Source organism: Geotrypetes seraphini, chromosome 2 (assembly GCF_902459505.1).
Source record: "Geotrypetes seraphini chromosome 2, aGeoSer1.1, whole genome shotgun sequence".
Taxonomy (NCBI): domain Eukaryota; kingdom Metazoa; phylum Chordata; class Amphibia; order Gymnophiona; family Dermophiidae; genus Geotrypetes; species Geotrypetes seraphini.
Genome location: NC_047085.1, coordinates 67,716,123 through 67,737,927, shown reverse-complemented (window position 1 = coordinate 67,737,927; position 21,805 = coordinate 67,716,123). Strand labels below are relative to the sequence as shown.

General features: G+C 45.4%; 1 protein-coding gene across 3 annotated transcripts in view; it reads right to left on the bottom strand.

Annotated features, from left to right (window-relative positions):
* Positions 1 to 21,805, bottom strand: part of RGS22 (regulator of G protein signaling 22) — a 475,118-nt gene that overhangs the window by 360,689 nt on the left and 92,624 nt on the right. For all 3 annotated transcript variants that reach the window (XM_033934655.1, XM_033934656.1, XM_033934657.1), the window contains exon 6: positions 13,655 to 13,832. In XM_033934655.1, the coding sequence (XP_033790546.1) occupies positions 13,655 to 13,832 (178 nt within the window). The remainder of the gene's footprint in view (positions 1 to 13,654; positions 13,833 to 21,805) is intronic.

Sequence of the window (21,805 nt, the reverse complement as noted above, 5' to 3'; positions counted from 1 at the left end):
AATGTGGTCATGTAAGAAGATAATTGGAGGTAAGAAAGCCAGTCAGTGGGTTTCCATCCATTATCACGCTGTAGTTCCGCAAACGTTTTTAAGGAACCGGATGAGTGGACCAGTTGAAAGATATATTGATTAGATCGCGAATTCCACACCCCAGTAGACACTGGGTCCAGTCCCGCTAAGAATGCCCCGTTCCCCCTCAAAGGTAAATAAGGAGTCACCTGATGCTGAATCCGAAGTTGTTGACATAGCAATTTCCAAAGGCGTCGCAAAGGCAGTAAGAAGAGATCCCGTGCTGAGGAAGTCTTTCTTGGCAAATGAGGAGCATGGAGCAAATAGCTAAAGTGATAAGGGTCACAGAGTAACAATTCGTGATTAGTGGCTGAGAAATGTCCAGTACCCCTAAACCAGTCATTCAAATGTCTCATCTGACACGCCCGAGACAGCAACCGAAGATTACGGAGACCAAAACCTCCCCGGTCCCGAGGGCGTGCCAAATGAGACAAAGATAACCGAGCCCTCCTCCCATTCCACAAAAACCTCTGTAAACACTTCCCCAGCAATTTGTCATGGCGAGCAGAAAGCAATACAGGTATCATTTGAAATATATAAAGCCACTGCGGTACAAGCACCATGTTATACAATGCTATATTACCCAATAAAGAAAGTGGATAGACCCTCCAATTCTCCAATTTCTGAATCGTTGTAAGTACCAGAGGGTCAATGTTAAGAGAATACAGTTGAGACGGATCAGAGGAAATAACAATACCCAGGTAAGTAAGGTGACCCGTCGCCCAAACCAATGGAAAGTCGCCCCTCCACCGCCTCTGCACCTCCATGGATAGGGGCAATACCATTGATTTCGATCTATTCAACTGCATACCTGAGTACATACTGAATTCATCTAACAGTTCCAGCGCCCTAGAAAGAGAGGCTGCAGGGGATCCTAATGTTAATAGGAGATCATCTGCATAAGCCAATACCCGTAGTTGAGATTCCCCCTCCGGCATGCCCTGTATAATATCATCACAGAGTATTGTACGCAATAAGGGGTCCAGATATAATAAGAAAAGCAGTGGAGAAAGCGGGCTGCCCTGACGTGTTCCACGCTCAATCTGAAATACTGGAGATCTAGTACCATTGACCAAAATACAAGCGGTGGGATCCTTATAAAGCAATTGAAGCATATTATAGAACCACCCAGTAAAACCCATGTAAGTCAGCACACTAAACAAGTACTTCCAGTTGACCTGGTCAAAAGCCTTAGCTGCATCTAAGCCCACCAGTATCCCATGAGCACCAGAGTCCCTCATACGTTGTAAGGCAGTAAGTAATCTACGAACATTAAGGACTGAATGACGGTTTCGTACAAAACCCACTTGTTCAGGTACTATCAATTTCGGCAGCAGAGTTGAAAGTCGATTAGCCAATATTTTATCTAATATTTTGATGTCCACATTAATTAATGAGATGGGACGATAGGATTCCACATCCGTGTCTAATTTACCCGGTTTAGGAATTAAGGTAATATATGCCTGATTTGCCCCTAAGGGAAAGGATCCACCCTCCAGAGCTGCATTATAGTATGCCTCCAGGGGACCACAAAGGGCGGAAAAAAGAAGTTTATAAAACTCTGGTGAAAACCCATCGGGACCAGGCGACGTGCCTCCCTTAAGCTGTTTTACCGCTGCCTGTAGTTCTTTACCCTGAATGGGATGATTCAAAAATAGTCGATCAGGGGAGGACAATCTAGGAACCCCTGCATCCAGCAAATAATCCTCCACCTCAGGTCCTCCCTGACCATCTCTAGCTGTATAGAAGGCTCTATAATGCTGTAAGAAGCCTTCCACAATGTCTGGGGTGTTAGTTAATTCCTTCCCCGAACTAAGTAGTATTCGGGAAATATGGCGGTTAGAACGATATGGTTTGGTCAAATTGGCCAACAGACGTCCCGCCTTATTCCCAAATCTGTAAAATTTAAAGCTATAATAGTGAAAGTAATGCTGGGTACGTTCATGCAATAGAGTGTTCAAAGCAGCCTGTGCGGACGTCATAGCTTCCTGCGTCTGCGAGGAAGGGCGTGCAATATGAGCACGCTTACAACGTTGGTATTCTCGCTCTAAGTGTAAAACTCCCCGGGAAATACGGTGTCTATGTGCACTCACATAAGAGATAATGTCCCCCCTAAGAACTGACTTCGCCGCCTCCCAGAACAACAATGGCCTGTCCTGATGTTGAGAATTAAAGGACAAATAATCATCCCATTTCTGAGCAAGATATTGTTGAAAATTCAAGTTATTAAATAAATAGGAGGGAAACCTCCAAGATCCTCCAGGCAAGGCATCTGTGCCATGGAAGACGTCAATCCAGATTGGACAGTGATCAGACACAGAAAGGGGACCCACCGTGGAAGCTCCGATCCTAGGTAAATATGCCGTCGAGGTCAAAATGTAATCAATACGGGAAAACGTGTGATGCGCTCGAGACTGGTGCGTATAGTCCCGTTCTGTAGGGTGCAGTACACGCCAGGAGTCAATAAGATCTAAGGTGTCACACAAGTATGGGATTCCCTTGGTAGGGCCACCGGATTGGGAAGGTCCCGGGCCTGTTCTATCCATTGTAGGGTCTAGCACCTGATTAAAATCCCCCAATAGTAGCAAAGGATTAGTAGGATCACGCACTCCTATCCTCGCCAAATTGGCAAAAAAGGAGTGGTCATATTGGTTGGGAGCATAGAGCATTAGCAAGTTAAAGGTAGACCCAGACATAGTTACCCTGCAAAACAAGGTCCTCCCCAAGACGTCCTTGTAGAGTTGTTCAATTTTCCCCGGAAACCCCTTTCTCACCAGCAGCACCACTCCAGCTTTCTTATTAGAGGAGGAAGTATAGAAAACCTGGCCCACCCAACCTCTCAATAACTTAGCATGTTCAGAGTCCGAAAGTCTGGTCTCCTGAAGACATGCCAAATCAGCTTTATGATGTTGAAGGCGTTGCAGAATCTTACTACGCTTCACAGGGGAGGTGATCCCACCAACATTCCAAGATAAGATACGAAATGTGGATGGAGTCATGAGTAGGTCAAAGAAAAGTACTTTGCCCAATAACACGGACAGGTTTCCCCCGACTCCCAGCCATATCGAGGAAAACTAAACAGCCAGCGTACCAGTAATGTAAGAGATGTAGTTTGACTCAGAAAAAGCACAGAAATTGCACTAGACAGGATTATACAGAAGTATGACACTCGTCCCAACCCCCCCAAACCGTTCCCCCCCTCCCCTCCCAGCCCACCCCTCCCACCCCCCACCCTCCTCCCAAACCCAGCTTCTCCTCCCCCAGTCCCCCCCCCACCTAGATCCATCACTTTTCCAAAAACCTCCAGGCCCCGGAAAAGCTGGTCACATCTCAGAGGCTGTCAGAGCCCCGCCCCCGCAAAGCATTTCAAAAATTTAAACAAACAACAGTGAACTTGTATTACAGTATGGTAAACCCCCATTACCAGCCGAACAATAAACTCAATGATACATGATCAAGCTTCCCCTGCATTAGAGTCAGAACGGTTTATAAACTCTCCTGCCAAGTCAGCAGAGTCAAATACATGCCACTTTCCATTTTGATGAATTTTCAGGACTGCAGGATAAAGAAACATAAACCTCCTTTTTTGTTCTACCAATTTAGAACAAAGAGGATGAAAAACTTTACGCCTTTCAGTGAGTGCAGCAGAATAGTCCTGGGCTATTCGCACAGGAGAGGAGTCGTAGGTCAGAGATTCTTTTTTAGCTCTGAATGCACGCAGCAGCTCCACTTTATGTCTGTAGTTGTGTAGTTTACCAATGACCACTCTAGGTCTCTGGTCAGATCCAGCCCTAGGGCCCACACGGTGTACCCGCTCAAATCTGGCAGGGCCCAAGGAGGAAGGCATTGGAAGTTCACTGGCTAACCAGGATTCCACCACCGAAAGGAGTACAGAATCAGCAATAGTCTCAGGTAGTCCTATAAATCTCAAGTTGCCACGACGAGACCTGTTCTCTAAATCCTCCAGTTTGTCTTGGCAGACACGGAGCTGAGTCGTCAATGTGGTCACCGTCGTGTCCAGCGCTAGGGCTCCGTCCTCCACCGCCGAAACCCGCGTCTCCAATTCCGTGACGCGCTTGGCATGGTCTTCGAGGAGTGATTCCATCTTTGTTAATTTAGATGAGATGGTTTCCATGTGCGGCCCCAGCGCCTGTAGAATCACCCGCTGTAGCTCCGACAGCATTTCTGGTGAAAAGGTGGCCGCCGGAGCCTCCGCACGAGGCGCGGCCGCCATCTTGTCCTCTCCGGTCCGCACCTTCTCCCGGTCTTTTTTACTAGATTTTGACGACATCGGGGCAGGGGAATGCGCCAAAAACTTGTCCATAGAAAGGCGCTAAGTCCGCCGGCAAGGGGGGTAAAATTTGGTCGTTCCGGTGCTTAAAGTGCAGCGATGCGAGGCGCAGGGCTCCGGAGCCGAACGAACAAGCAGCCGTTCAGCTCACAGCATCACGTGACCCCTTGTTAAAACCACTTTTTATAGATTACGTAAGATTCGAGCAATTTCAAAATTTCTATGTCCCAAATCATTAAATATTCTTTTTTTTTTTTTTTTTTCCAAAGTATTTTTATTGAGAATGGCAAAAGGTCCGGACAAGCGACCACAATCTGAGCATGAACATACACAATGTCACAATATCACAGAAGATAAGAGGAACAGCAACAACAAGCATGAACCAGCCTCTCGCAACTGAACACTGCCAACAAACGCAAGGCAAAGCGCAGGAAGAGGCCAAAACTAAGAACACACAAACCCCTTCCCAGAACCCACAACGATGAGAAGCCCGTCTAGACCCTCAGCCATAAAATTTTTGTGAATATTCCCCACAGGCATCAACACCCAAACCGGTCAGCAAGCACACCAGTCCCCACAACAAACACTCACAAGACACCCATTCACCACACAAACTGTACTTTCAGACACACCTACCCCCCCACACCCAAACCCAACCCTCCCCCCCCCCGCCCCGGAGAGAGTGCAAACACGAAGTGAACCGTGAAGAAGACAACAGCAGAAATAGAAGAATTCCAGACAAGTAGGATGGCCAAAGAAAGCCCTCAATTAGAAGAGATCAAGGTGAAAGAAGCTCCAGCAAGTGCTCCCACAGAGCGACATAGTGTCTCAGCTCTAACTTACTAGATTTACTGTAGGCGCGAATCTCAAATTGCGCCATCTCTCTCAGCTTGGTCCGCCAGTGGGCCTGGGGAGGTGTGTCCTCGGATACCCAGTAGGTCAGAATCATCTTCTTCCCCACTAGAATGGCATTGTAAAGGAATCGTCGTTGCGGAAGTGAGAAACCCTGGTCACGTAGTGACCCCTGTAAGCCCAGAAGGAGAGTGCCATAGTCCCACTCAATAGTGCTGTGAGTAACCACGTCAAGAAGGCCCAGCAGCCCCGTCCAGAGAGTGAGTTTTGTGCATTCAAGAAAAGAGTGAAGGTACGTGCCAGGCTGTGATTTACATTTACTGCAGGAGTCGCTTTCCCAAAGTCCTATCTGAGCCCCCCGTTGTTTAGTAATATAGACTCTGTGCAAGATTTTATACTGTAGTTCCTGGTAGTCTGCCGATTTAGAGAAGAGATAAAGAGACTGGAAGCAGTCCAAAAATTGGGGCTCGGAAATACTCAAACCCAGGTCCCCCTCCCACCTCTCCCGTAGGGCACTCATCCCAGGAACCTGGGCAGAGAGACGGAGAACACTATACCAGTGAGACAGCCGGTTGAACGCCGGCGGGGTCGCTTCGAAGATCCGATCTAGTGGCCCCGCGTCCCAGCCCCGCGCATGAGTCTGCCGGGTGGCCTCCCAATAGTGACGGAGTTGAAGAAAAGAAAACAAGTACCAGGAGGGGAAGTCCCATTTCGTCTGGATCTGTTGAAACGAGGGGAAAGTGCCACCCGAAACAGCCATAACATCGGAAATGGTGCGACATCCACTGCGTGCCCAAGCCCAAGCCCAAGTCCGTCCCCAACCGGGGAGAAAACTCGCATTACCCTCAAGGAATAGAAAGGGCGAAACCGCAACCGGCAGATCCTGCCTACGCCGCCACCACTGCCATGCCCTCCTAAATGGAGTCAACAGGGCTGAGCGACCCCCTGAGCGAGCCATATGGTCCGGTTGAGAATGAAGCAGATTGAAGAACTGAAAAGGTAGGCTCCAAGATTCAACCCAGCCCCGCGGAAAGTAACGCGCTACACCGGTGTGTCCCTCGTGAATCCACCGCAGTAGGGCCGCTACATTGTACAGGCGTAAGTCAGGGACATTCAGCCCTCCCCTACCTCTAGCCAACATTAGCTTTGTCAGAGCAACACGAGGAGCCTTAGAGCGCCAAAGAAACCGAGAAATCAAAGAATGAAAGCGGAGGACATCAGGGCGGCGAAGCCAGATCGGCACTGTCTGGAGCGGGTAAAGCAGTTTGGGGAGCATGACCATCTTCACCAATGCCACTCGACCCAGCAAACCTAAAGGGAGATCCTGCCACTGAAGGCACAGTTTCCCAATGGCGTCTAGATGACGAATAACATTCATAGAGTAAAACGTGGCCGGGTTGGTGCTGAGGTAAATACCCAGATAACGGACTGGATGAAGCGACGGCGGGATGGGTAGTAAGGCATGCCACGGTTCCACGGGGCCGCCGGCCAGCAACAAGAGTTCGGATTTACTACAATTAACCAGCAAGCCAGATAGGGCCCCAAATTCCCGAACAATAGTCAAAGCCGCCTCCAGGTGTATGGAAGCCCGATCCAGATATAGTAAAATGTCATCCGCAAACATGCTTATTCTGCACTCCTGTCCCCCCACTAGGATGCCGCGAACCGCCGGAGCCTGACGTATTTTGATAGCTAGGGGTTCTATGGCTAACAAAAACAACAGAGGAGATAACGGGCACCCTTGCCTTGTTCCCCGCTGCAATTCAAACGCCTCCGTCAAACTCCCATTGATAAGTATACGGGCCCGAAGTTTAGTATATAAAGCTTTAATCCAATCCAAAAAACTCCCCGTAAAGCCGAAGCCCTCCAATATCTGAAATAAGTATTCCCAGGAGACACTATCAAACGCTTTCTCCATGTCTAATCCCGCCACTGCCGATTGCCCTCCCCTACCCCTATGCTCGTGAATGGCCCCTAACACTTTCAACAGATTCATGGAGGCATACCGACCCGGTACGAAACCCACTTGATCCGGGTGAATCAGGTGCGGTAGATAACAATTAAGCCGCCGCGCCAGCGTCATAGCCAACACCTTGATATCCTGGTCCAGAAGAGAGATCGGGCGAAAAGAACTCACCAGGTCAGGGTCCTTCCCCGGCTTGGGCAACAATACTATATGGGCCATGTTGTCAGAAAAGGGGTCGTCCCTTCTCGCCACCGCATTACACATCCTACTGAGCGGAGGAGCCACCAGGTCCCCCAAAATCCGGTAGAATTCCGGACCCAGGCCATCCGGTCCCGGAGCCTTAGCCAAAGTGAGCGAGCCGATCGTAGTAGAGATCTCCTCCGCCGTAATAGGCTCATTGAGAGACGCGGCTTGGCTCGCCGACAACTGGGGTAACTTCAAGTCGGCGAAGAACTGTGACATAGCATCGGCATCCAAAAATCGGCGGCCGTAAAGGGCCTGATAGTATTGAACAAATTGGGAGGCAATGTGACTCTCCCCCTCGTGACGAACCCCCCTAGAGTCCTTAATAGAAGTGATGACCTGTCTCTTTTTGTGCGGGCGGATCAAGTTGGACAGGAGTTTCCCCGTTTTACTTCCCCACCTATAAAGCTGGTATCTTTGATAGTACAAGGAGGTCTCCGTTCGCTTATTGAGGAGTTCCTCCAGCTGACCCCGCACCATCCGCATCTCCTCCCGATCCGAATCCGATAATGTGGTGATATGGGATTGGCGGAGGGCGTGCAACCGAGTAGATAGTCTCAAGAGCTCCCCCTCCGTCTGTTTACGTTTGCCAGCGATATAAGCGATAATGTGCCCACGAAGTACTGCTTTTGAAGCATACCAGAATGTAACGGGGCCCACATCCGGCGTGTCGTTTGTAAGTTGGTAATCTAACCAACGCGCCCTCAAGAAAATGCGGAACTCCGGATCCTGGTACAAAGAAGAGGGCAACCGCCAAGAGGAAGTCCTTCCCGCCGGCGCCACGCATAAACGGAGTCCCACCGGTGCATGGTCAGATAGTGTGCTCTCATAAATTTCAGAGTGAGTGGCCCTAGAGAAAAGGCGTTTATCAAGGAGGAGGTAATCCAGCCTGGCATACACCTTGTGGGCATGTGAGTAAAAAGTGAAGTCAATGTCATAAGGGTGTAAAGTACGCCAAACATCAACCAGCTCTAAGTGTTGAGTGAGAAAGCCTACCCCACGTGTGTCGTGGTCCCGGGTCCGTGCCCGAGGCGGCTTACAATCCACACCAGGGTTTGCAGTGATATTGAGATCCCCGCCCACAATTAAATTGTAATCAGAGTGCTGTGAAATATGGGCCAATACAGTGGAGAAGAACTTATGACAGTAGACATTGGGTGCATACAGGTTGCACAACAGTAACTTAAGACCCCAGAGCTCTCCCAGTACCAGAACGAAACGGCCCTCCGGGTCCTGAATTTGCTTATGAAGGTGAAAAGGAAGGTGTTTGTGAAGGAGAATGGCCACCCCCCTCTGACGGCCCGTAAAGGCCGAGGAGAACACATCCCCCACCCATCCCCTGCGTAATTTGGTGTGTTCCAGCCGAGAGAGATGCGTTTCCTGTAGGAATGCTATATCCGCGCCCAACTTGCGGAGGCATGACAGCACTCGCGATCGCTTAATAGGAGACTTGATACCATCCACATTGAATGTGAGTATCTTAAGGTCAGCCAGGATCAATTCTAGGTGGACTGGAGCCGAGCAGAGAAAAGATAGAAAAAGCCGCTCCTGGGTCTCCCAGCTGGACCCAGCAGCCAGACAACAGATACCTCATAAGTCTGCACCCCCCCGGGACCTCCCTCCCATTCCATCCAAACCACAATCCTAACACAATCACACCAACATACAAAACCCCATGCATACACCCCCAACAACCTTCCCTAACCCCCCACACCCCCCTCCCACCCTCCCCCACCCCTCCCCATTCGTGTAACCCATACACCTTCCCCAACAAACCCACTGCCTACCCAAAGCAGAACCCTCCCCCCTCCCGCAAACTGTCCACCCCAACGTGACCCTCACAGCGAACAAAAAAGAAACATATAGGATATAATAAGTCCAAATCAAGCCGAAATAGTCTCAAGAGCAGTGCCATGCCCCAACAACTGAGGGCTAGTGTCCAGAGGTAGTCTAAAATGGCGTGATAGAAAGCAGCCAACCTCGGACCCTCGGACCTCATGAGAGTCCGACCGATGCACCAGCAGGAACCAGCAGAACACAAACAACAACAGTCAGCGCGGCAATTGTCCGCCCCAGGTCAGCATCCGGGGCACCCATAGCACATTATATGCCCGGCGGTCGAGAGTCAAGGAAGAGGGTGAGCTGCCAGATTGCCCACATAGGTGCGGGCCTCCTCCACAGTGGTTAGGGTCTCAGTGGCACCATTCCTCCAGACCCGCAGCTTGGCAGGGAAAACCAGGGCAAACTGGATCCCCCTCTTATGAAGCTCAGTGCAGAAAGGTGACATTAACTTGCGTTGGGCAGCAACGCGCACCGAATAGTCATTAAAGACCAGTACCTTCACCCCCTCGTACTCCAGGGCTCCAGCCTTGCGATATGCCCTAAGCAGAGCTTCCTTGCCTCTCCAATTGCAGAAACGTGCAATAGCTGTGCGTGCTCTTTTGTCATCCCCCGATTTGGGGCCAATACGGTGGGCTCTTTCACAGTCAAATTGCAGGCCGGAGCCCGACAGGCCCAGTGTCTCCGGCAGCCATATGGTGAAGATCCGGTACAGGTCAGCATCTCCGACAGATTCTGGTAGACCAACCAGCCGCAGGTTGTTACGGCGGCTACGATTTTCCAACTCCTCAAGGTGCTCCTGCATGTCAATGTTGGATTTGCGGAGCGCCGACATTTGAGCCTCCAAGGACGCACACGTGTCTTCCTGGCCTGAGACCCGTTGCTCCACTTCAGTGAGGCGCCGCTGCTGGGAGTCGAATTTTTCATGCACCTCATCAACTGCCGATTGCAGTTTGTTGAGGCGGTCCGCCAGGGCAGCCGAAACCGATCGGGTAATTTCCTGAATCCAGTCTCCCGCAGGGATGGTGAAAGACGCTGGCTCCGCCGCCATTTTTACAGCGGGAGACTGAGGCCGATCCCGAGAGGTCTTTGCAGCGCGAATTGGCATGCCCGACGACAACGCACCCCCGAACTTCGGAGTTAACAGCACAAGGCTCCCAGCACTGCTCCCGAGGATCTCGCGGTTCAGAACGGGTGGAAAAGCGCTGAAAAATAGCCGATTTTGGCGTGATCAGGACGGAGCTCTCCGCTCCCACAACCGGTCAGGTAGGCTGCATCACGTGACCCCCCCATTAAATATTCTTATTCATTCATTGGTAATTTCTAAACTGGACTACTGCAACACACTCTTTAAAGGACTATCATTGAATGAAATCAAACGTCTTCAAATTATTCAAAATGTCTCTATTAAACTTATAACTAATTCTAGAAAGTTTGATCATGTTACTCCTCTTTTAATAGAAGCACATTGGCTCCCAGTCACTCATCGAATAACATATATACTCTGTCTGCTCACTTTTAAGTCTCTACTCAATAAAACTCCAGCTTTTATATATAAATTATTAATCCCCTACAATCCAAGTAGAACTTTAAGATCTAATGAGCAAAATCTACTAACCATTCCCTCACTTAAGATCATTAATACAAGACGGCAATTCATCTTTTCAGTAACTGCTCCACAGATCTGGAACGCCCTCCCAATTTTTCTACGAAATGAGCATGATCTGGGAAAAATTTAAAAGTAATCTAAAAACATTTATTTTTAAAGATGCCTTTGGCATTTAATCTATTAATCCTTAGACTGTTGTTTTAAATATTATATTCTACTGTTATTTGTCTTCCTTATGTTTTTTTCCTTTTTTGTTCTACTTTTCTATCATGAATTGTATTTCACACCCCTTTTTTTACCTTATGTTACGAATATGTTGAACCATTTTTAATATTATGTCATTATTTAAAGTTTGAATTGTATTGTATGTTGAACCATTTTTAATATTATGTCATTATTTAAAGTTTGTATTGTTTCCCACCGAATGTATTTTAAATTGTACATCGCTTTGAATTATGATTAAGCGATTAATCAAAAGAACCATTAAACTTGAAACTTGAAACTTTGATATTTCTGGTAATGTCCTAGGTTCCAAATGCTGATGTTGCCATTGAAGCTCACTACAGCCTATCCAACCATCCTGTTTGCAGGATATCTTCATAAAGTCTAGCCAGTAATGTCCTCATGTTCCAAGTTAGTGGAGTTCACATTAATGCCTTCCCCAGCCCAACATACAGCAAATCACCAAATATGGGACACAGACCGTGCAGGTCTGTCCAGTACTGGCCTTATTTGTTTAATTTACACGCTTTTTTTAAATTCCATCACCGTTTTCCTCTCCACTACTTCTCTCAGGAGGGCATTCCAGGAATCTATCACCCTCTCCGTGAAAAAGAATTTCCTAACATTGCTCCTGAGTCTTCCTCCCTGCAACCTCAAGTTATACCCTCTAGTTTTACCATTTTCTCCGTAAAAGATTTGGTTTGTATATGACTACCTTTCAAGTATTTATGTCTGTATCATATCTCCCCTGTCCCTCGTCTCCTCCATAGTATACATATTTAGGTCTTCTATTCTATTCTCATAATTCTTTTGGTTCAAATCCCTTACCATTTTGGTCGCCTTCCTCTGGATCACTTCAAGTCTTTTTAAATCCTTCACCAGATACGGCCTCCAGAACTGAACACAATACTCCAAGAGCTCCTTTTACTAAGGTACGCTAGCGTTTTTAGTGCGCGCTACAGATTAGTGTGTGCTAACCCCCACGCTATGCGTAAAAACTAACGCCAGCTCAATGGTGGCGTTAGCATCTAGCGCACGCGGCAATGCAGCGCACACTAAAATCGCTAGCGCAGCTTAGTAAAAGGAGCCCCAAGTGTGGCCTCACCAATGACCTATATAGGGGCATCAACACATCCCTCCTTCTGCTGGTTATTCCTCTTTCTATACAGCCTAGCATCCTTATGGCTACAGCCACCGCCTTATCACATTGTTTAGATGCCTTTAGATCCTCAGACATAATCACCCCAACATCCCTCTCTCCGTTAGTGCTTATCAGCCTCACACCTTCCAGTACATACGGTTCCCTCAGATTTCTAATTTAATTTTGTGGTTAACCATTATGTGTTAATAAGAATATATTATGTGTATATATGAAAAATGAATGGAAAAAAGGTATTACAATTAGTACTATTATGGTTGCGGGGTCTGGGGCAGAGCTTTTGCCACCACCCCCCACCCCCACGCAAAAAAGTATTCTTTCCTGAATTCCTCTTCTTGTATTCTTCTGTATTTCATGAATGCTGCCTCTTTGCTTTTATTTTTTTCAGCCACTTGTTTAGAGAACAATATCTGTTTTCCTTTTCTCTTGCTTTTGTTTCCTACACTGGTATATTTTCATTGGCTCCCAATTAAATAGCAAACTAACCCCCTATTTTAATATAAGGTGCGCTATGCGCTAAATATACATGTGCGCTAACGGCTAATGCATCCATAGACTAACGTGCACACGTTAGTGTTTAGAGTGTGGTTAGCGCGCGCTAAAATGCTTAGTGCACCTTTGTAAAAGAAGACCTAAATTTAAGATGCTACAGTTATTAGTGTCATTGCCTTTATTCTTTTCTTTATAGCCATATGAGATAGGGAGAATTAATTGAGCTCAGAATTAAAAGTTATTAGACATTCCTATGGTGAAAAATGGCTCACACTACTACAGCAGGGAATCATTGTTGGCTCACAATAGTAGAATTTAAGGTTGAAACAGGAGGTAGTAAATTTTAGAAAGAAATCGAAGCAGTAATTTTTAGAGAAGCATTTGGGAAACTGACCATATCACAAAAGCAGACACGGCAAGATAATGGCAAAATGTGGAACTTTATTTGTATGAATAGTGTTTTTAATGGGATTAAGACAATAGATTAGAAAGAGTACTGAACTATCAATTATGATTTGTAATCTGCTTTGGAATTAAAATGGAATATAAATGGAATAAATGTAAACTCTAATAAAGATACGCTGGGTTTTACTAAACAGCCGTAGAGGTTTCTACTTCTGGTCAGCGAGGTAAATGCTCTGACTCTTAGAATTCTCATGAGCATTGAAGGATTTACCTCACCAGTCTTCTTTAGAAACCTCTACAGCTGTTCAGTAAAAGGAACCCATAAATATTATCATTACTCAGACCAGAGCCATCTCTAGTTTTGTGTCTCCTCTGCTCCAAGCAACCAAGCCCTAATTAAAAAAAAAAAAATCCTGGATGAAGGATTAATATGAAAGCAATAAAAAGCTAGAATAAATGTCAATCATATTCAATTTTTATTTGCATATTTTTTCATTTAGCTGTTACCTGGCCAAATGAAGCATAGAACTTCTTGGCAATTGCTTCATGGTCATCCTGAGGAATTGGTGAAGGTTGAGAAGACAAAAGCACTTCCTTTTCATAAGGCCATGGACAATATTTTGAATCTATACGTAATGCTACACCAGATGTTCTCAGTTTCACTTGGGACAAAAGCTTAGCTAATCTGTAATGTTGACAGAAAAAAAAGAAATTTGCTTTAGGATAGACATTCAGAAGGAAATTCTCTAACCGGCGCCTAAACTTAGGCAGTAAGGCCCGGATTCTGTCCCTGGCGTCCTATACAGAATCAGAACAAAACCCGCCCAAAGTAAACCCGATTCTATAACCGACATCCATGTTGCAGACGCTGGTTACAGATCCTGTATAGGGATTTCCCTGCCGCGATTAGTATAGCGGCCACAATTACGGCCGCCAGTCTCCCCAACCCCCCCCTGACGTTCACGGCAGGAGGATGCCCAACCGCTCCTGCTGAAAGAACCCACCCCCCCAAAGATTGCCAGCAGGAGGGTACCCAACCCCTCCTGCCGGACCCCCCCAATGACCCCCCAAAACAAAATGCCCTAATCACCCTCCCCGGAACCCCCAACGACCTCCCCGAAGATCACCAGCTTGAGGGGTGTTCTGGGGTGGGGTTTTTTGGGGGAAGTCCGGCAGGAGGGGTTGGACACCCTCTTGCCGGACCCCTCAATGCCCCCCCGAAGATCGCTGGCAGGAGGGTGTCCAACCCCTCCTGCCGGACTTCCCCCAACAAACCCCCCACCCCAGAACACCCCTCAAGCTTACCGCCAAGTTGGCAGGACGGGTCTTCGCACAGTCCAGCCAGCAAGCCCGTTTCTGTCCAAATGAGGCGGACCCGCCCTTCCCCTGCCCAACCCACAGGATCCTAGGGCCTGATTGGCCCAAGTGCCTAAGGCCCCTCCTATAGCAGGGGGCCTATAGCTTGAGGGGGGTCCGGGGTGGGGGGGGTTCATTGGGGGGTCCGGCAGGAGGGGTTGGGCACCCTCCTGCCAGCGATCATCAGTGGGGCGTTGAGGGGTCCGGCAGGAGGGGTTGGGCACCCTCCTGCCGGTGATCTTCGGGGAGGCCATTGGGGGGTCCGTGGAGGGCGGTTAGGGCATTTTGTTTGGGGGGGGTCTGGCAGGAGGGATTGGGTACCCTCCTGCCGCCAATGTCAGGGGGGTTGGGGAGACTGGCGGCTGTAGCTGCGGCCGCTATACTAATCGCGGCAGGGAGATCCCTTGCTGCGATAAAGTATAGCGGCCGCATCTGTTTACCATGTAGGCCAGCATTTTGTTTACCATGTAGGCCAACATTGTAAGCATCTCCCGCTCTGCTAGGGAGACGCGCAGGGCCACTTAGGTTTGCCTAAGGCTACCGCCTAGCCTTAGGCAAGCTTAGACGGGCTTGTGGGCCTCCCTAGGCTTCCGGAGGCGCCTTCAATATAGGCGGCCTGCCAAGGGAGCATTTTTTTTTTTAATGTGCCTCCCGATTGGCTGATTAGACAGCTGTAGGACCCTACAGCTGCCTACAATCGGGACGCACTTTGCAGAATCAGGGCCTAAATGTAAAATTAAAAGCACTTACTGGCACCTAAACAAAAGGTGCTGGAATTGTGCTTCCAGAGGTGCCTACTGGCACCTAATGCTACTATAGGTGTGGCTAATGCCAAAATTGGCGTTAAGCATTGGTAGGCACCTCTGGAGGTGCAATTCAGTTCAAAGATAGGCACTAAAAATGTCTGCCTGGAAAACCCTGGCCTACATTTCCTATCTTTAATGGAGGCATGATTCTCTAACTGGTGTCATTGCATGATTATCACACAATCAGTGGCCCCTTTTAAGGGGGGCCTCCAACAATGGCGCCAGTTAGAGAATCCGGCCTTCATTATATTTCTTTTATTTGAAGGGCAATTCCATAATCTAGGTATTTGCATTTATATGCACATTACGTGCAAAAATATACTGTATAGAATGCTAGTATTACACATATATGTCTAAACTAAACTAAAACTTAGCTTTATATTCCAGGTCTTCAGCCAGAAAGGAGCTCAACTCGGTTAACAGTAAGTAAAAAAAATACTTTTAAAAAGTAACAATCAGAAAATATTAATGACTAGTTTCCAAAATGTTTGGCAAATAAAATAGTTGTTTTTTTTTAAGTTCAATGAGTTTTTATTAAGGTTTTACAACAAAACAGAAAATAATACAGATGTGTAACATCAAAACATTGCATTAAGACGCATATTGAATCATAGCAGATCCGTAATGTAATGCCCCAAACCAGGGGAACAATAATACAAAGGATTAGTATTTCCAGGAAGAGGGAAAAAGAAAAAGGGAGGAAAGAACAGATCAGGATATCTTGTGGTCACGTACTCATACTATATGCAAATCAGCGTCCTTTCTCCAAACATCCTTATTTCTCAATCATAGGGCTTATTGGACTCCTAGCCGTCTGGCTCGATTTAAAAAAGGAGAATCGGATAAATGCTGGTCCTGCAACTCCTCTCCGGGTACACTTAAACACATGCTATTCGATTGTCCGTTGCTACAACAGTTCTGGGCCAGTGTCATATCTGATATTAACAAATTGCTTCAAACGTCCCTTCCTCTCTCATACAATTCTATAATCCTAGGAAGTGTCAAATCTTCTGTCTTTTTTCACAAAGATGAGGATTGCCTTATTCATCTACTCCTTTTGATTGCGATCAAGACCATCCTTTCTAATTGGAAAAACCTTGAAAGAGTGTCCTATGATATCTGGTGGAACACTACTTGCCTGACAGTCAAATTCGAGAAAATTGCTGCGGAAAGATTAGGCTTGATGCATAAGTTTAACAGGCTTTGGGGCCCCTTACTACAATATGCTGATTTACCATTTAATTCTCCAGATTAACCCTTATAATTCATGAAACTCTTACATTATTATGCCCTTTGACTATATTTGACATTATAATCGAAATCATAATTCCTCTATGCCTTATTATCTTAATGTTATTGATTATTATGTTGGTACATGTTTATCATTTGATTGTGTACAGACTTTACATCAGTGTTTAAATAAAATAGTTTTTAAAGATTTATAATAAAGTTGAAAAGGACCAGGACCCCTTAAAATAAGAGGAAGTTCGTTCCATAGTTGAGAAAATTTGAAAACCAAGGACTGACTGAAATTCTTGACTCCTTCGATTCCTTTCACTGAAGGAAGGGAGAGTTTGAATTGTTGGCTGCCTCTTGCACAGGAGAATCTATCAGCATTCCATAATAAAGGGACAAGAGGGATGAAGATACCATATAAAATTTTAAAAGTAATACATGCACATTTAAAGTGAATCCTGAGATAGACCGGAAGCCAGTGAAGGTTTAAAAGCAATGGAGACACATGGTAAAATTTCAGGGCAACTAGGTACTATTCTGCAAATGCCCACTTAGTGTGCTTAGCACATTTCTCCAAGGAGGGATACACCGGGGAAGAGCATGGGTAGGTTACTAACAGAGCTCCCATTCATTTAACTTAAAGAATACTGTAAGTTATATGTATCAAGTTTCAAGTTTTATTAGGATTTTATATACCGCCTATCAAGGTATCTAAGCGGTTTTTACAATCAGGTACTCAAGCATTTTTCCCTATCTGTCCCGGTGGGCTCACAATCTATCTAACGTACCTGGGGCTATGGAGGATTAAGTGACTTGCCCAGGGTCACAAGGAGCAGCGCGGGGTTTGAACCCACAACCCCAGGGTGCTGAGGCTGTAGATCCAACCACTGCGCCACACACTCCTCTATCATATTTAGTTGCCCTCACTTGTACCAGCTCCATGGCACCGAAATGTTAGGCATACTGATACTTGGTTATCCTTGAATTCTGTATCAGGATCTCAATGCCCATGTTCTGTTACAGAATAGGCTCTTACAGTATATTGAGTTGCCCAGTTATAGAATTGTCTTCTTACTTTGTTTTCAAACCAAAATAATCAGTCAAATAATCTTTGTTGTCACTGACAGTTGTCATTATCATTCATGCAAAACTCAATTTAAAAGTGAGGACAAAATTTTCAGTGCCCACATGGATAATATCCTTTCACAGCAGTTTTAATGTTATTCATAGAATTACTCTGGAGAAATAGAGGAACCTATAAGTTTCTTAGGCTCTGCCTCTCTTGAAAGCAAAAACAGGAGCCTCCTGGCAAACAGGGTGTAATTGCAAAATATGCCAGTATCACAAAATGATAGATCTAACTTTATGAATTGTATGTGTAGGTGAATAAAGAAGGATGCGCACTGAGCAATTAGAAGACTTTGAAGATGTTAATAGCAAGATCTTTCTGTCCAGAATGTTCTGTTGTATGTTTTTTTTTAAATAATGAGATTGTAAGCTCTTCCAAGAAGAGACCGTCTATTAAATGTCAAAATGTATAGCGCTGCTTACGCCTTTCAGCACTATATAAGCGATAAGTAGTAGTAGTAGATATCCCTACTTCCTGAATTTTTTAAACAAATCTCTTGCATGAAATTTAAATTCCTGAACAGAAAAGAGCAGATACATCTAAACCTCAAAAATTAGCCAACAGGGATATTTTCCTGTAGCTTCCAAAGATGATAACTCCCAAATTGTAACATTGTGTCTGCTACACGACTTATATTCTGCGAGAACCGTCATACACACATTACCCCTTCTCTTCAAGTCACTTCATTGGCTCCCCTTCCATTTCCAAATACAGTTAAAACTCACTGACTTACAAGTGCATTCACTCTGTAGCCCCTCAATATCTCTCCTCATTTATCTCCTCCGTTCATCGGGTAAGTCCCTCCTATCCATACCCTTCTCCTCCACTATCAACTCCAAACTCTGTCCCTTCTGTCTTGCTGCTCCGTATGCCTGGAACAGACTGCCTGAGTCGTTACGTCAGACTCCATCTCAAGTGGTATTCAAATCCTCACTTTTTTTTTTTTAGGCTGCTTTCAACTCCTAACTCCCACTCACCATAAGATACCTACGTCTATCCTATCATTCTCTCTTCAAGAAACTCCCCAACCCCTATATGTTCATATTAGATTGTAAGCTCTTCTGAGAAGGAACAGTCTATTACATGTTAAATGTACAGCACTGCTAACACCCTTCAGTGCTAAAGAAATGATAAATAGTAGTAGTAGTTTTTAATCATTTTATCTGAAAAATCTAGTCTCTAATATAGAAATTATTAAATCCAAATAATGTACCTGTAATGCATCAAAGGTACACTAAATATACAAACTCCCCATCAACTATTCAACAATCACCTGGGCATCAGTGCAATTTTCTAGCGAAAGAAAAAGCCTCAGTCTCAATGGAGAGGAAAAACCACTCTAACAACCATACATCATAAATAAAACTTTTGCTTCCAAGAAAATTGTATCTCACTACTTGGAAAAAGCTTCCTATATCAAATATAATAATATTTTTACAAATGTGCCAACAATCATTTTGTAAACAAAAACAAACCGACTCTGTAATGGTAACTCAACCCACGAGAAGGACCCGTTGTGCTAAAATACAGCTCAGAGGTATAAAACTCTAAAGAGGAGGAGGTAACCCCCTCTTAGGAAAGAGAGTTTATTTTCCAATCATTGCTTCATAACAAACTAGTCCAACTCAAAGGTTTGAATAATTGTAAAGTGTATATATGTCTCACTAATAGTGCATTCAAAAACGTTTTTCAAAAAATGATAATCAGAATTTCTGCATTCAGGTAAGCACTAGAAACTTTGCATACATATAGTAATTTCTCAAAAAAAGGTACTTGTCAGGGTCCCGACGTGGCTACCTGAAGTAGACACCGAAACGGGGCCACGTCGGGACCCTGACAAGTACCTTTTTTTGAGAAATTACTATATGTATGCAAAGTTTCTAGTGCTTACCTGAATGCAGAAATTCTGATTATCATTTTTTGAAAAACGTTTTTGAATGCACTATTAGTGAGACATATATACACTTTACAATTATTCAAACCTTTGAGTTGGACTCGTTTGTTATGAAGCAATGATTGGAAAATAAACTCTCTTTCCTAAGAGGGGGTTACCTCCTCCTCTTTAGAGTTTTATACCTCTGAGCTGTATTTTAGCACAACGGGTCCTTCTCGTGGGTTGAGTTACCATTACAGAGTCGGTTTGTTTTTGTTTACACAGTATCTTTTCTGACTCTCCTTTGTTACATTGTCCCTGTTGATAGTGGAAACAATCATTTTGTAGCAAAATATGCTACTTCTTCAGGGCCAAAAGCACGGAAAAGCTTCTCACGTATACTGAGTGACACATTTAAATCTCGGACTGCATTTGGATTTAGGAATGAACCTAATCTATCATAATAAAACCCTAAGCGCGCATGCACACTTCAAACACCGTGATCCCTGCCTCCGTGATCCGTGCTTCCGTGTCAGACAAGCGCAGTAAAGTGTGCGGTGCATGCGGCACAGTACAGCATGTGACGTGTGCAGCAATGGAGCCCGTGTCAGTTTGCGGTGCATGCGGCAGTTTCCTCAAGCTTCCTCCAGCTGGAACCTGCGGCGGTTAGTGTGCAGCGGTTTCCCTATCTATACAATGAGCCTGCGTTGGACCCTGCCAGAGCTGCTTCATTTTTACAAGGTAGGTGGGAGAAGGGGGCTGGAGCTGAAGCGTCTCAGCGCACGAGAAACAGGCAGGCAGGGGCAACGAGAGAAACAGACACACAGAAAGACAGGGGGCCAGGGAGAGATACAGAAAGAAAGAAAGACACATAGACAGACAGAAGACAGACAGCGGCCAAGGAAAGAAACAGAAATAAAGAAATACAGACAGCGGCCAAGGAGAGAGAGACAGACATAAAGAAAGAAAGACAGACCGACAGCGGCCAAGGAGAGTGACATAAAGAAAGAAAGACAAATATACAGCGGCCAAGGAGAGCGACAGAAAAAAAAGACAGACAGACAAACAATTTGTTACACATTGGATGCATTACATCGATGATATATTTTTCTTTTGGATTGGAGACACTTCATTAATTCAGCTGAGTCAATGGTTGAACACCTGTCACCCTAAGGTCAAATTTTCTATGCAAAGCAGTTTCACTGACATTACATTTTTAGATGTGAAATTAAGCAGAAGGAATAACACTTTGGAAACTACAGTCTACTGGAAACCCACTGATTGGAATACAATATTACATTTTGACAGCTTTCATCCCCCGCATTTGAAACAAAGTTTGCCGGTTTCACAATTTCTTCGCTGTAGAAGAATCTGTTTGACACATGAAGATTTCATTGTCCAAGGAAAATTGCTCTCTAAGCATTTTGAGTCTCGAGGTTATCCTAAAGCAGTTATACATAGAGCTCATAAGAGAGTGTTGTATGCTAAGCGGGATTATCTGTTGCTGGTATCGTCATTCAGACATGAGACTCAAGCCATAACATGTGTAGTCAATTATGATTCTAAGGTATACCAACTATGCAGGATTATTCAGAGGCATTGGGATCTGGTTGCAATGTTGCCAGCATTTTCACAATGCCATCTTAGATTTGCGTTCAAGAGAGGGGTTAATATGAGAGAGCAATTAAGCCCTGCTGTGCTGAGTAATGAGGACAGTTCTATCATCATAGTCTGTGTGGCAGATGTAAAAATCGTGACATCATGTTGAGTACATCAGAGTTTATTTGATCAAAAGAAACACAAATTCAGATTTGTGACCACGTGTGACACAGATTATGTGGCCTATTGCATCATCTGGCCATGAGGTAAACTCTATATTGGGCAAACATCAAGACCTGAGACTTAATGAGCATAGGAGTGCCCTTAACAGAAATCTTGTGCAGGCACCATTAGTACAATATTGTATTGCTTTTTCACATGAACATAAGAACATAAGAAGCGCCATCTCCGGATCAGACCTTCGGTCCATCAAGTCCGGCGATCCGCACACGCGGAGGCCCTGCTAGGTATACACCTGGCTTATTTTATATCCAAGAAGCATCAAAAACTAAGCCTCAATTAGAGTTAATATATTCGTTTATGACCTCAGCAGTACAAACTGTGAGAAAGGCTTCATTCACAGTATAACTTGCACTAAAGTCTTCATCGGTCAGATTTTTTATCTCAAATCTTATTAATTAATTTATTTTTATTTAGTT